Source organism: Protopterus annectens, chromosome 6.part1 (genome assembly GCF_019279795.1).
Source record: "Protopterus annectens isolate FY-2018-M chromosome 6.part1, PAN1.0, whole genome shotgun sequence".
NCBI lineage: Eukaryota > Metazoa > Chordata > Ceratodontiformes > Protopteridae > Protopterus > Protopterus annectens.
The window spans coordinates 132,074,056-132,086,340 of NC_056738.1; the positions used below are offsets into that span (position 1 = coordinate 132,074,056).

Below are 12,285 nucleotides of genomic sequence, written 5' to 3' on the forward strand. Positions count from 1 at the left end.
GGGTTATCCTGCTGGCAGGTGACTCGCAGTCGGCCAGAGTTCCAAAGTCTTGGTCCGGCGTCAGTTGCTGTCGTCTCTTCCCTGACATCAGTGCGCCAGGGGTATAAAAGTTGCAACCGACGCCATTTTCTTCAGTCTTTCTTGCCGCGCGGTGCCTGAAGCAAAAGCAGTTTGCAAATGCCAGTTGGCCGACTCCTGAGATTTTCAAAATTGAGTTTCAAAACCGAAGTCTTCAATAAGCTAAGTATCCCGTTGGGGAAACTTTTTCTTGATCCAGACCGATGTCAGTAAAAGTTAATAATTGCATTTCTTGTGGGAAGCAAATACCTCATAAGGACTTTCACTCTTACTGTATTCCTTGCCTAGGCCCTGACCACGACGTACTAGTTGTCGGTTTTGTGCTAGATTCAATAAACGCACTATTAAACGTCTGTTTGATTTTGCTTTACATTATTTTGGCCGAAGGTTTAATTACATAATGCCGTCGGAACAACCGACGACCGGAATTTATAAAAAACGCAAAGACAAAGAAAAGGACAGGCATCCGACGTCCAAAATCGACGACAAAGCCTCTTCTAGGCCAGTCGTCGGTTCGACGGTTCTCAGTGAGGCGCTTTCACAGCCCCTGACACCCGCTACCTGAGAGCCACAGGCTGTAACCGACAGCCACGTGGAGACACCGAGGCCTGTGGAAACTCGAGGTATTGGGTCTACGGAAACTAGAGCCGCTGAGCAGGCATCAGCATCTGAGGGTGTTTTCAGACCTTCACAGCTTACAATTAAGCCCACTACAGCAGCAAAGGCAAAATCAAAAACACCATTAAAGACAAGGAAACAAGTACAGCATTCTCCAGAACAGTCATCCATGCCAAAGAAACAGATGCTTAAAATGGCCGAAGACCTAATTACTTTAATCAGGGGTTCCCATCCCCCTCCTGACAAAAGGCCTAGGCAAGACACTGACTATGATTCCTCTGACCATTCCATTGGGAGAGCCAGGATTATTCAGAATCCAAGAAAAGGCTCAGAGACTTCCTTTTATTGCCTCAGCACAGGCCCCTTCCTATCCCCCCTGTGCTTGATATTGCTGATGATGTTTTTTCTGAATCCAGTCTGTCTACTGATTCCTTACCCCCTGCACCAGTCAAGCCAGATAGGTGCTACAGGGTCCCTGACGCTCATAAATTTCTTTACAAAAACCCCGCTGCAGACCCAGAAACAATTTCTCAGGGTCCTAAAGGTGTTAAGGCTTCCACTGCTAAAAATCCTGTCCCCTCAGATAGGGATTCCAGAGCTCTGGACAGATGGGGGGAAAAAAGTTTACACTTCTGCTACTTTAGCTGTAAGAGCTTTAAACTACCAGTATCACATGCTTAAATATCAACAGTACCTCATGTCATTGTTAAAACAGAAAATGGTTTCAAATTCAGAATGTCCTGACAGTAAGGAAATGCAGGATTTATTGCATGCAGTTGAACAAGTGGGAAAGCATACTCTGCAATGTGGTTTTGATTCATTAGAGGCTTCTTGTAGAGCCGCAGTTACAGGCTCTGTTATTCGAAAGCATGCTTGGTTGAAAGAACAAAGTTTACCTGACCATGTTAAAGTAAAATTATTGGATGCCTCACTACAGCATGATACTTTGTTTGGTGTTAAGGCAGAAGAGGTGTTAAAGAAAATGGGGGATAAAGCAAAATCAATGCAGACAGTGAAAGATTTCTTACAGGTTCAACCACCTAGATTTAGCAGAAACTGGCCTTCAAAAAATTGGTCCTTTCCAGTGTCAGACAGGGCACAAAGAGGCAGATACAGATGCCCAAGAGGCAGATCTCAGCCTCAAGGCTCCTACAGACCTAAACAATGGGGTGCTTCAGCCCCCAAAGGAGGGGAAGACAAATCACAACCTTATAGGAAACAGTCCCAATGACTTCCCATTACAAATGCCAAGCACTTACCTTTTGACAGCACCCCTACGGGGAAAGCTAGCACTTTTCTCAAAAAATTGGCACATGATCACCCAGGACCAATGGGTGCTGAATATTGTTTCTCAGGGTTACAGGTTCCACTTCCACACGCTTCCAAAACCAAAAGGTATGCCAGACCTGCCACAAAACCAATGGGCATAGGCACAAAAACAGATTGCTGCTCTTATGGACATGGGAGCTATTCAAAAAGTTCCACAGCAAGAACAGGGACAAGGATTTTACTCAAGACTTTTCTTAGTACCCAGAGAGGACAAAGCCTGGAGACCAATACTGGACCTGTCAATCCTAAAGAGTTTCCTGGATGTTCCAAAGTTCAAAATGTTAACACTACAGCAACCTCTGCCCATGCTGGGCAAGAAGGCTTGGCTAGTTACTTTGGACCTCAAGGAGGCATACCTGCATGTCCCAATCAGACAGTCTTGCAGAAGATACCTCAGATTCATAGCAGGCTCAATGCATTACCAATTCTCTGCACTGCCCTTTGGCTTATCTACTGCGCCCAGGGTCTTCACAAAATGCCTGGCACCAGTAATTGCATTTTGCAGACAAAAAGGAATTTAAATATATCCCTACTTGGACGACTGCCTTATTCAAGCAGAGAGCAAGGACATTCTTCTAAAACATCTGGCATTTGTAAAAAAGATTACTAATTTGCCTAGGGTACACAGTAAACAAAAAGAAATCAAAACTAGTGCGCCCTCAAGAGATGATATTCCTGGGTGCAAGCTTAAATACAACTGCCCAGATGGCTTATCTCACGCCAGACAAACAAAGGCAACTGACTCATTACTTTCAAATGATAGCAACAAAAACCCAGCTCCCTGCAAGAAAAATTCTGTAGGCCCTGGGCTTCATGGCATCCTGCATTCTACTAATTCCATATGTAAAACTGCATATGAGGAAACTACAATGGTATCTAAAAAGTGTTTGGACTCAGCATTGTCACAGCCTGGAGACAATCATAACTTTAATTCCCTGCCTACAACAGGAGTTTCGATGATGGTCCCAGGCCTGTCACCACAACAAGGGACAGCCTTTCACCTTACCCACAGCCAGGCAGACAATAACAATGGTTCCATCGGATTATGCCTGGGGGCACATATGGCAGGAAAATGTATTCAGGGCACGTGGCCCAAGGAACAAATGCATCTTCACATCAATCTGTACAGAATCCTGACAGCTTTCAAGGACCTACTACATCCAGGACAACTATTAATAAAGACGGACAATACCACAGTTATGTGGTACATAAACAAGCAAGGGGGCACAAATTCCTACCCCCTGTGCAAGCAAGCCATGACTTTGTGGAACACAGCACTGACCTATCAAGTACATCTGCAGGCACAATTCCTGCCAGGAACAAAAAATACACTGGCAGACGAACTAAGCAGAAATCTCATGGATCCTCATGAATGGAAGCTAAATTCGCAAGTGTTCAGCATGATAACGAGGAAATGGGGATGCCCAGACATAAATCTTTTTGCCTCCCCTCACAATTACCAAATACAGAAATTTTGCACAAGAACTTATCACTCTCAAGCATGGAAAGTGGATGCTCTATCATTCAGCTGGAAAGGCCTGACAGTCTATGCCTTCCCTCCGATGCCTCTTCTTACCAAGGTGCTACTAAAAGTCAGACAAGAAAGGCCAAAAATGATCCTGATTGCCCCAGACTGGCCATGCCATCACTAGTACCCAATCCTAAAGAGTTTGTCTCAAGGCCCAGCTTAGCTTCTACCTCAAATTCCTCATCTTCTGACACAACAAAACAATCAGATTCTGCACAGTCAACTCAGAACCTTAAACCTGGCAGCATGGCAGATAATGTAGACACTCTCTCTAAAGCTGTTATGGATGTAATTTTAGAAGCCAGGAGGCCCAGCACTAGGAAATCTTATGCAAAAAAAATGGAAGAGATTATGTGCTTGGAACCAGGCACAAGGGCTCAAACCACTTGTCCCTAATATGCCCCAGATTTTACAATACCTAACTGAGATGCTGGACAAAGGCTTATCTTTCTCATCTATTAAAATCCATGCCTCTGCCATTTCAGCTCATTACAATATGGAACCTCCTATTTTTTCACATCCTCTACTACAACAGTACCTCAGAGGGGTAAAAACCATAAGACCCCCAAGGAGAGCACCAGTATCTACTTAGGACCTCAATTTTGTTTTACAAAAACTCACACTGCCTCCTTTTGAACCAGCCAGCACAGCTGATCTAAAATTCTTATCATGGAAAACTGCTCTGCTCCTAGCAATAACTTCAGCAAGAAGAGTCTCAGAGTTACAGGCTGTGGAACCTTTCCTCATTTTTCATCAGGACAGGGTTTTTCTTAGGACAAACCCAACATTCATGCCAAAAATGGTCTCCAATGTGGCCTTAAACCAAACCATTCATTTACCTACGTTTTACCCAAAACCCCAGAATAAAGGGGGCGAGACTTCTGCACGCTTTGGATATACACAGACAGCTACGATTCTACTTGGACAAAACAAAAGCTTTCAGAAAAACTGAGCAACTGTTTGTAGCCTATGCTGCAGGATCACAAGGAAAGCCTATTACAAAGCAGACAATCTCAAAATGGATAGTGCACTGCATCCGCTTCTGTTATGCACAACATGGCAAATCAGTGCCTAAGGACATTAGGCCTCATTCTACCAGAGCAGCAGCCACTTCAGCAGCTTTCCTCAGAGGAGTACCAATCAAAGACGTTTTAGAAGCTGCAACCTGGAGTTCAGTGCACACCTTCACCAAGCACTACCACTTACCTCGCTACTCTAAATCCAGAGCAGGCTTTGCCACTGCAGTTCTGCAGGGCCTGGTAGCCTCTCCAAATCCAGTTTAGACCCAGCCGCCCAACCTCAGCTTTGGGATTCTACCCAAGTGTAATGACTGCAACAGTGAAACACTATGAACATAGTACAGCTGTGTACCTACCATAAATGTAGATGTTCGAGTGTATTCACTGTTGCAGTCCAGGTTACCCACCCACCATCCCCCTTGTTTCATTTCTGGGACTTTTCTGTCCTTCTCATCTTTATACAACCTATGTGGTGTATTTTCTTGTAGATAAAGGAAATGTTTATAGTAATATATGCATTTTTTTTGGCATAATTTTATCTTTCCAGCCTTCCTATGTGGGGGCACCTGACATCTGGGGCAAGAAAAACTGAAGAAATTGGCGTCAGTTGCAACTTTTATACCCCTGGCGCACTGAAGTCAGGGAAGAGGCGACAGCAACCGACGCCGGACCAAGACTTTGGAACTCGGGCCGACTGCGGGTCACCTGCCAGCAGGATAACCCAAGTGTAATGACTGCAACAGTGAATACACTCTAACATCCACATTTATGGCAAGTACACAACTGTACTTTCTCTACTGAAAATGGGCTTGAACATAGTCAGACTATCCAGTTAAACAAATGGAAACAAATAAATAAACAAATCTACCTGAAATGGTGATAAACTAGCTATGCAATTGTCACTAGTCTTTAGTAATCATATTTTACTGTTAAAAATCATAACAATATGGAAACCTTTGATGTTCTTCGTGTTTCACTGTTGCAGTCATTACATTTGGGGTAATCTGCTGGCAGTTTGCCCTCAGTTGGCCTGATATAACAAAGTCTTGGGTCCTGCGTCGGTTTCTGTCCCTTCTTCCATGACGTCAGGGGTATAAAACATGCAGCCGACGCCATTACACCAGTCTTTCTTGCCGCGCGGTGCCCGAAGCAGAAGCAGTTCGCAAGTGCCGGTCAGCCGACTCCTGAAATTTTCATTTTCGAGTTTCAGAACCGAAGTCTTCAACTAAAAGCTCCTGTTGGGGAAACTTTTTCTTGCTCCTTACCATGTCAGTAAAAGTTAATAATTGCATTACTTGTGGGAAGCAAATACCTCATAAGGATTTTCATTTGTACTGTATTCCTTGCCTAGGCCCTGACCACAACATACCTTGCTGTCGGTTTTGTGCTAAATTTAATCAATGCACTATTAAAAGTCGGTATATTTTTGCTTCTAAATATTTTGGCTCACAATTTAATTATCCAGAAATGTCATCGGTTAGCAATCCAACTACTGAAAAACCTAAAAAACGCAAAGAAAAAGACAGAGACAGACCGTCGAGGTCCAAAACTGACGACAACACCACTTCTAAGCCAGTCGCCAGTTTGCCGGTACTCAGTGAGGCGCTTTCGCAGCCCCTGATACCCGCTACTTCTGATTCGCAGGCCTCTACTGACACCCATTCGGAGTCCGGTATGCCGCGAGATGCTTCAGTTATGGAACCCGCGGATGTCTGTACCTTAGATGGGTCCAGAGCAGCTGTGCAGGCACCGGCTTGTGAGGGTGTTTTCAGGCCTACAGATTTGTATATTAGACCAGCGCCATCTTCAAAACTAAGGCCAAAATCTAAATCTGTGTCTAAAAAAACGACGCCTGGGCCACATGTGCAGGCTCCTATGCCTAAAAAACAAATGATCAAAATGGCTGAAGATTTAATTACTCTGATCAGGGGTAGCCAACCCCCTCCTTCTAAGAGGCCTAGGTAAGACATTGATTTATGAATCTTCTGAACAGGATTCTATTTCTTCTGACTCTTCTAATGAACAGGATTTGTCTATATCTACTTATGAGGACTCTGATGCAGAAGATTCCATTCCTTCTGCTTCTCCCACTGAGGATTTTTCTTTTGGGGAAACTTTACATACCTTAAGGGAACATTTCCACTGGGAAAGTCAGGATTTCTCTGAATCTAAAAAGAGACTTAGGGATTTTCTTCTTCTTCCTCAGCATAGGCCTTTGACTATACCTCCTGTTCTTGACATTGTTGATGATGTTTTTTCAGAATCTAGTACGGCTCCTGATTCTGTGCCTCTGGCACCTTGTAAGCCAGACAGATACTATAGGGTTCCTGACTCCCACAAATTCCTTTTCAAAAATCCTATTGCAGATCCTGAAACCATTTCTCAGAGTCCCAAGGGCATTAAGGCTTCTACTGCTAAAAATCCTACCCCTTCTGATAGAGATTCCAGGGCGCTGGATAGATGGGGTAAGAAGGTTTACACTTCTGCAACCTTGGCAATCGGGGCTTTAAACTGTCAGTTTCATATACTTAAATATCAACAGCATATTATTGGACTGCTTAAACAGAAAATGATTTTAATTTCCGACTGTGTGGAAAATAAAGATTTACAGGATTTATTGCATTCAGCTGAACAAGTTGAAAAGCATACTTTGCAATGTGGTTTTGATTCTTTGGAGGCCTCCTGCAGAGCTGCTGTAACTGGATCTGTGTTAAGAAGGCATGCTTGGCTCAAAGAGCAAACTCTGCCTGATCATGTTAAAGCAAAATTTTTGGATGCTCCTTTACAACAGGACCGTCTTTTTGGTAATAAGGCTGAAGACGTTTTAAAAAAAGATGGAAGTTAAAGCTAATCCATGCATACTGTGAAAGATTTCTTACAAGTGCAACCTTCAAGATTTAGTAGACACTGGCTTACTAAGAACTGGTCCTTTCCAGTTCCTTCGAGAGCCACTCAAGTCAAACCCAGACATTCCAAAGGCTCCAGGTTTCAGTCACAAGGGATCTTTAGAACAAAACAGTGGGGTGCTTCCACCTCCAAATCTGGAACCAACAAGGCACCTCCCTATGGTCTCAATGACTTCCCTCTACATTCACCAAGCACTCATCTTTTAGCCGCCCCTTTGGGGGGAAAGCTAGCACTTCATGCAAGAAACTGGCGACTTATAACCCAGGACAAATGTTTTTTAAATATAGTATCCCAGGGATACAGATTTCATTTCCACACGTTGCCAATCCCAAACAGGTGGCCAGACCTGCCCCCAAATCAGTGGGCAGAGGCCCAGAAACAAGTTCTGTCCCTCATGAACGTGGGGGCTATTCAACCCGTACCAGAAGAGGAAAAGGGACAAGGTTTCTATTCAAGACTTTTCCTGGTACCCAGAAAAGACAAATCATGGCGTCCAATTCTGGACTTATCTATTCTAAACACATTTCTGGACATTCCAAAATTCAATATGCTGACTCAACAGTTACTTCCTATGCTAGGCAAAGATGCCTGGTTGGTAACTCTAGACTTTAAAGAGGCTTACCTGCATATCCCAGTCAGGGAATCTTGCAGAAGATACCTCAACTTCAAAGCAGGCTATTTGCATTACCAGTTCTCTGCACTGCCCTTTGGCTTATCTACTGTGCCTAGGGTCTTCACAAAGTGCCTGGATACAGTAATTTCAATTTGCAGGCAAAGAAATATTCAAATATATCCATACCTGGACGATTGTCTAATTCAGGCAGAAAACAAGGACATTCTTCTAAAGCATCTGGCGTTTGTAAAAAGGGTTCTAACTTGTCTAGGGTACACAAACAAAAAGAAATCACAACTGGTACCCTCTCAAAAGATTACATTCCTGGGTGCAAGCTTGAATACAACTGCCCAGATGGCTTACCTTACGCCAGAAAAGCAAATTCAATTGGTGACTTACTTCAAACAGGTGGCCACAAAAACCCTGCTATCTGCAAGACAAATTCTGCAAGCCTTGGGGTTCATGGCCTCCTGCATTCTTCTAATTCCATATGCAAGACTGCATATGAGGAAACTTCAGTGGTACTTAAAAAGTTTATGGAGTCAACATTGTCACAGTCTGGAAACAATGATTCCTATTATACCTTGCCTGAAACTAGAGTTCCTATGGTGGGCAGAGGCCTGCCACCAAAAACAAGGGACTGCCATTCACTCCACCCCCTGCCACCCAAACCCTAACTACAGACACATCAGACTATGCTTGAGGGGCTCATCTGCCAGGGAAGCGCATTCAGGGCAAATGGAGCCCAAATCAAATGCACCTTCATATCAGTCAGAAAGAGATGCTAGCTGTACAGAATGCACTGACAGCCTTCAAGGACTACCTTCATCCAGGACAATTAATAATAAAGATAGACAACACCACAGTTATGTGGTACATAAGCAGGGGGGTACACATTTCTACCTCCTATGCAGACTAGCCATGGCATTGTGGAACATGGCCTTGACCTACCAAATACAACTACAAGCTCAATTCCTGCCAGGAAAGCTGAATACTCTGGCAGGCAAACTAAGCAGAAATCTCATGGGCCCAGACTGATGGAAACTGGAACCACGGATTTTCAACATGTTGACACGCAAATGGGGGAGTCCAGGCCTCACCCCAGAACTATCAGTTGGACAAATTCTGCACAAGAACTCATCACAAAAAAAGCTTGGAAAGTGGATGCTCTATCATTCAGCTGGAAAAACCTATCAGTCTATACTTTTCCCCCTCTTCCTCTGCTCTCCAGAGTTCTACTAAAAGTCAAACAGGACAAACCAAACATGATTCTGATTGCTCCAGACTGGCCTTGCCAGCACTGGTACCAACTCCAGTGCAATGTGTCACACCTTCCACCTTGGCACCTGCCTCAGACCACTTACTTACTGTCTCAGCAGAACAACCAAATTCTGCACACTCAGCTTCAAACTTTGAATCTTGCAGCGTGGCTAATCATCTAAATTCACCTTTAGCATCCCTCAGCAAACCTGTGATGGATGTCATTTTGGAGGCGAGAAGGCCTAGTACTAGAAAATCTTATGCTGACAAATGAAAGATTCTGTGCCTAGAACCAATCACAAGGAATAAGCACAGCAGTGCCTAATATTCCTCAGATTTTACAATACTTAACTGAGATGCTTCACAAGGGCCTGTCCTTTTCTTCCATAAAAATCCATGCCTCTGCCATTTCAGCTCATTACAACACAGAACCTCCCCTCTTCTCTCATCCTCTGCTACAGCAGTATCTGAGGGGCCAAAAACTTAAGACCACCCAGGAGAGCTCCAACCCCTGCCTCGGACCTCAATTTTGTATTGGAGAAACTCACTCTCCCTCTTTTTGAGCCAGCTGCTACTGCAGACTTAACATTTCATTCCTGGAAAACAGCTTTCCTTTTAGCAGTCACTTCAGCTAGAAGGATTTCTGAATTACAGGCTCTTACGGCAGTGGAGCCTTTCATTGTTTTTCATGCGGACAGGGTGTCTCTCAGGACCAATCCATCCTTCATGCCTAAGGTGGTATCCAGTGTGGCTCCTAATCAGACCATTCATTTGCCAACTTTATTTCCCAATCCACAGAACAAGGGGGAGCGAATTCTGCATTCATTGGATGTACACAGACAACTTAGATTTTACTTAAACAGGACAAAATCTCTAAGAAAATCTAAACAACTACTGGTGGCATTTGCTGCAGGGGCAGAGGGAAAGGATATTTCAAAGCAGACTATTTCCAATTGGATAAGCCATTGTATTCGTTTCTGCAGTATGCACCATGGTAAATCTATCCCCCAGGGGATCGGATGTCATTCCACTAGGGCTACATCTACTTGTACTGCCTTTTTCAGAGGTGTTGATACCAGAGACATTCTAGAAGCTGCTACCTGGAGCTCAGTTCATACGTTCACCAAGCATTACCACTTACCTTTCTTCTTTAAATCCAGAGTGGGCTTTGCCATTGCTGTCCTGCAGGGTCTTATAGCTGGTTCTAATGCTGTATAAATCCATCCTCCCAACCTTAGCTTTGGGAATCTACCCAAATGTAATGACTGCAACAGTGAAACATGAAGAACATAGTACAGTTGTGTACACTTACCATAAATGTAGATGTTCGAGTGTATTCACTGTTGCAGTCCTGGTTACCCACCCTCCAGCCCCCTGTTTTTCTCTTACTATACCTCTACTTTCTTTTACTATGCTTAAAAGCCTTGTTGGTGTGTTTGCTTTTGTTTGGAGGCATATTTTTTGTGTTTTAATATATATATATATATATATATATATATATATATATATATATATATATATTGCTCCCCATTTGGAGGGCACCTGACATCTGGGGCAAGAAAAACTGATGTAATGGCGTCAGCTGCATGTTTTATACCCCTGACAACCTGGCATCATGGAAGAAGGGACAGCAAGTGATGCAGGACCCAAGACTTTGTTAATCAGGCCGACTGAGGGCAACCTGCCAGCAGATTACTCCAAATGTAATGACTGCAACAGTGAGTGCACTCGGACATCTACATTTATGGTAAGTGTACACAATTGTACTTTCCTTCATAGTCTTTTTACTTTTTTTCAGTTTTCCATTTGAAAATGGCTCTGCATTGTGGAGTGCTTGCTCCTTGCTCCTGTGATACTTTTGTTGCTCTTCCACCTGCAACTGCCAAGAAAGAAGTTATATTTGGGAAAAACTCTGACAGACCTCATGACGAAGTCCAGGAAATAGTTTATTTCCGTGAAGCATCTCATAAAGAAAATGAAAAGCTGGAGGTAAAGTAAATACAGTCATATGCGTGAAGAACAGTCTTTGAAATAACACCAGTAAAGCTAATTCTGGGGTTTGGAAAAGATCAAAATATGCTTTCTTCTAACTGACAAAATGATGCATTTTGTGTTAAAAAAGATAAACATAACTGCACATGTCTAGGAATTTGAAGAATTGTGGGAAGTGTGTGCTAATTCCTGTGAAAGATGTTAGTTTGTTGGGGCAGGAAAACTACTGTTTTTCTGTCAGCCTGAGTTCAAAATGTGCCAGGCCAGCTGGAAAAAAGGGAGGATGAGTGCCTGTAGCTAAGCCTGCTCAAAGTTTGGGAAGGGGGAGTGAAAGGGTACTGTGGCAGTGGACATACAGTACATTGGGTGGGACCTGTTATATACTTCTGCACATTACAGACAGACTAGCCTGCATTCAGATCTGTGCATGCTCATAGCCTAATATATTTTGGAGGTTAAGGGGACCAAAGGACAATGCAGAAGTCTTCCCGCAGTCTGATGGCTGCAGATTCCTGAAACCAAGTAGTCGCCCCTCAGTTTTAACAAATTAGTAATGTTCATATTATGTCACTGTTTTTTAAGTGTAGTTGTAACTGTGCATTTGAATGTATTCACTCTTTACTTGCCCCTATGGCTTACTTTTCAGCCTTTGTGCTGTATTTTTATGGACATGTGTAACAACAACTAAATGCACTTTTTTTGTGGGCTGCGCAGCAAGAGGTTCTCCGATTCGATTCTCAGCTGGGGTGCCTTCTACATGTCCTACCCGCATTTGCATGGATTTTCTCCATGTGCTCCGTTTTCATCACACATTCCAAAGACATGCATCTCTGGAGCGTTTCTCACCGGGCCTCTTCTGAAAATGGGCTCTGTCCCAGTAAACAAAAGTTAAATAAATAAAAAATAATAATAAATAAAATGTTCATGTTTTTCTTGTCACT

The 12,285-nt window shown here is 43.4% G+C and overlaps 1 protein-coding gene across 1 annotated transcript in view; it reads left to right on the forward strand.

The window, feature by feature from the left end:
• The window catches only part of SCRN3 (secernin 3), a 939,975-nt gene that overhangs the window by 74,960 nt on the left and 852,730 nt on the right, over window positions 1-12,285 (forward strand). The window contains exon 2 of the mRNA XM_044075556.1: window positions 11,151-11,341. Within this exon, the coding sequence (XP_043931491.1) occupies window positions 11,165-11,341 (177 nt within the window). The 5' untranslated portion in view covers window positions 11,151-11,164. The remainder of the gene's footprint in view (window positions 1-11,150; window positions 11,342-12,285) is intronic.